The 3,190-nt window shown below is 45.8% G+C and overlaps 1 protein-coding gene across 1 annotated transcript; it reads left to right on the forward strand.

The window, feature by feature from the left end:
• Positions 1-594: 594 nt before the first annotated feature.
• LOC123409569 (GDSL esterase/lipase At5g03610-like) lies at positions 595-2,172 on the forward strand. The gene is made up of 6 exons (XM_045102433.1): positions 595-649; positions 794-1,047; positions 1,190-1,462; positions 1,547-1,624; positions 1,670-1,823; positions 1,928-2,172. Exons 1-6 carry the CDS (start codon positions 595-597, stop codon positions 2,170-2,172), a joined length of 1,059 nt encoding a protein of 352 aa, XP_044958368.1.
• The last annotated feature ends 1,018 nt before the right edge of the window (positions 2,173-3,190 follow it).

A 3,190-nucleotide genomic window follows, 5' to 3' on the forward strand; every position in this document is an offset into this window, starting at 1 on the left:
AACGCTCCGCTGGAATCCTCCTTAGGCTGCTCATAATGGGGAGTAACTAGGAGTAGTAACATAATGTTGTTACTACTCTATGTTACTACCTACATAGTGGGGAGTAACATACATGTGGTGTCATGCAAACTAGCATTTATTAGGTTATAGACATATAATGCATTGAAATATGTGATGTGATGGTAACTAGCTATGTTACTACCACCATCTCTCTCCGCATTAATTACTTGCCACGTCAGATTTTTTACCTACGTGGCGTTGATGTTACTACTTAGTTACTTCCCACTATGGCTAGTCTTATATTACGTCCAAGTGGTCGGATATGAACTTTTTGGAAGTTAAACACAGGTCCCATCGATCGTCGTCCAAGTGAGAGCGAGAGATATCAATTAGCTAGCTATATACTCTAGGATAATTTAAACATACGTCCAGGTGAAACCTTCAGCTTCACGTTCGTTATGGAGTCCTCATGACGTACGTACGTACGTACATTCTCCTATAAATACGTAGCTCGGCCATCTGATGATCTCATCGCTTCCTCGCCTCCTCCATCATCTGCTTCCTCTCGGGACGCCGGCCGGCGACCCTAGCAGCATGAAGCTCCTTCCGACCGTCTTCCTTCTCCTCCTCGTGTTCCTTGCATTAGATGGTACGCGCATTGTAACCTAGCTACTTACTGCCTTGATATTTTACACCAGTCTCATTGAGTTGTTGGTTGATGTTGTGTCTGCAACTCTGCATGCACGCACGCATGTACTGACATGATGGACCTATATATGGTGTTTGTCGACAGATGCTCGGGTGGAGGCCCGAGGAACACCCAGGGCTCGGGGGTCAAGACACCAATGGTCCAGCATGTTCGTCTTCGGCGACGACTTTGTCGACAACGGCAACGTTCCGGACATCACTGGCGAAAAGACTTCACGGCAGTGGAGCTACCCGTATGGCTCCTACCGCAACTCTAGTTGGTCTGGCGTTCCTGTTCCAACAGGACGCTTCTCCAACTACCGGATGCAATCAGATTTTATCGGTATGTTTACTATTCTAGCCACTTAGCTAGCTAGCTAGGGAATTGAATTTTTCGACTACATCGATCTAGTGTGCTATGACATGTATCATTATATACCTCTAATTAAGTGCACCCAAAATAATCGATCGTGCATCTATATTGCCTTGTCCTTGCAGCAAGGATGTTGGGCCTCCATCCTACGAGCAAACATCAGATCAATCTTGTGACTCGTCTGGCATGACCTTCGCTGTTGGTGGCGCTGGTGTCTTCAAGGTAGCGGCGAACAAAGTGCGGACCCTTGCCGCACAGGTTCAAGCTTTCAAGAGGCTAGTCAACGACGGAGTCATCGAAACACGACAGCTTCACCACTCCGTCGCGCTCATCGCCATCTCCGGCAATGACTACATGAGCGGCTCCGACGCCAATAACGGCTTCTACTCAAGCTTCGATGATGTGAGTAGCTCCTAGCAACTCCCGCATCCAAATTAAACCATCATTTTTTTAAATACATGGATGATTAACTTTCCGTTCATGCAGCTCGATACTTACATGGGAAACGTGGTGACCGAGATCCTAGATAATGTGGCGCAGCTGCAGACGCTTGGGGTGAGGAAGGTGCTAGTTAACAACATGCATCCCATTGGTTGTACGCCTTTGCAGACTAGCTCCAACAACTATACCACGTGTGACCTTCTCGGCAATTATGGCGCATCCGTGCACAACAAGTATCTAAAGCAGATGATTGGTGAAAGGGACAACGTCCACATACTGGACCTCTACACTGCCTTCACCGACATCGTGAATCATGCCCCTGGTAATTACATGCATATATCTGTGTGGATGTTGTAAGTTAAACCTTGCTTCTAATGTGTGAATTCGATTCTGTAACTATAGACACAAAAAAAATTGTGCATGCAGGTGAAGGGTCAGATCGGTCCAAGGATTTCAAGCGCAAGCTGACCCCGTGTTGCGAGAGTTCCTATAAGGGAGGATACTGTGGAAAGCTTAGCAGTTCAGGGAAGCACCTCTATGACCTGTGTCAGAATCCTGACAAGAGGTTCTACTGGGACGAGACACACCCCACACATGCTGGGTGGGAGGCTGTAATGGAGGCGCTGGAGCAACCTTTGATGGAATTTCTCGATCAAGACTACGTTAGATGATGACCTGTATTTTTGGCAGCAGGCTTGATTAGTTGATAGTTGGTGCGGTGTCTTTTAGGTTAGCATTATATATATACAGTACGCCTATTTTAGGGGTAAGCTTGAGAGATTTTATTTCGTCATGTTTAGCTAAACTTTTAGTCTAGTAGTAATATTTACAGGTGAACTGTGTTGGCCCAGACGGAGTCGTCGAGTACTTTCCGACGACATGTCAAGATCGATGACGAACGACGACGATGAAACGAAGCTGGCTGGAACTTGGTTCCTGCCCCCAAGCAGCCGAAGCAGTACGAAGCCAGCACTATATGGCGAGACGCGCACGTACAACACCTTATAGCTAGCCAATGCCCTTGATGGATTCTCCAAGCACGTAAACCTTTTGCTTTGGCTGGAACTCACGTACGCGCTGGACCTTGGATCGGTTGATAACCAAAAGGCTCGTGTCGAGCCTTGTCTTTCTTTATTGATTCTCAACTTACAATTACAGGTTACAGGGGTACACCAGTATATATACTAGCTATCTTACGGACAATCAGCAATCCTACTCGGCAATGATTATCAAGCCAACACGGACTCGGGTACACGTGCATGATTAGGACACGGACGTATACGAAGTATTCGTGTTTAACTCCAACAAACTGCTTCTAAATTGCTTAATGTCTCGTATCCCATGTTTGATATTAGAAAGATGGTCGTATTTTTTGCCCAACGTCCTCTGATTACTTTATCTTTGTTCTGCTGGTTGGTTAACACAATACATGGGCCATGCAGTTTTTGGAAAGATGGTAGTACTACGTGTATCCTCGAGTTTTGCAGCACGGAAATCTGATGATATTTTACAGAAGTGGGCTAAAGTAAATAATTCATCAGTAAAGAAAACTGACGGTGCATCAAGAGATGTGTATTTGAAAGGCCAACAGGTCGGATGTCATACATGGCACCCTGCTTAATTTGACTACAACTAATCCGCCATCATACTCTAAACCTTTGTGATTAGACGGCATACATTTTTGACTGC

The sequence above is a fragment of the Hordeum vulgare genome, chromosome 7H (assembly GCF_904849725.1).
Source record: "Hordeum vulgare subsp. vulgare chromosome 7H, MorexV3_pseudomolecules_assembly, whole genome shotgun sequence".
In the NCBI taxonomy this organism is placed as follows: Eukaryota; Viridiplantae; Streptophyta; class Magnoliopsida; order Poales; family Poaceae; genus Hordeum; species Hordeum vulgare.

Bases quoted from the DNA above. Each gene is read 5' to 3' on its own strand.
- LOC123409569 (XM_045102433.1), top strand. From the start codon at position 595: ATGAAGCTCCTTCCGACCGTCTTCCTTCTCCTCCTCGTGTTCCTTGCA. The intron at 1,463-1,546 runs GTGAGTAGCTCC...CCGTTCATGCAG, and splicing joins TCTACTCAAGCTTCGATGAT to CTCGATACTTACATGGGAAA. The intron at 1,824-1,927 runs GTAATTACATGC...TTGTGCATGCAG, and splicing joins CATCGTGAATCATGCCCCTG to GTGAAGGGTCAGATCGGTCC.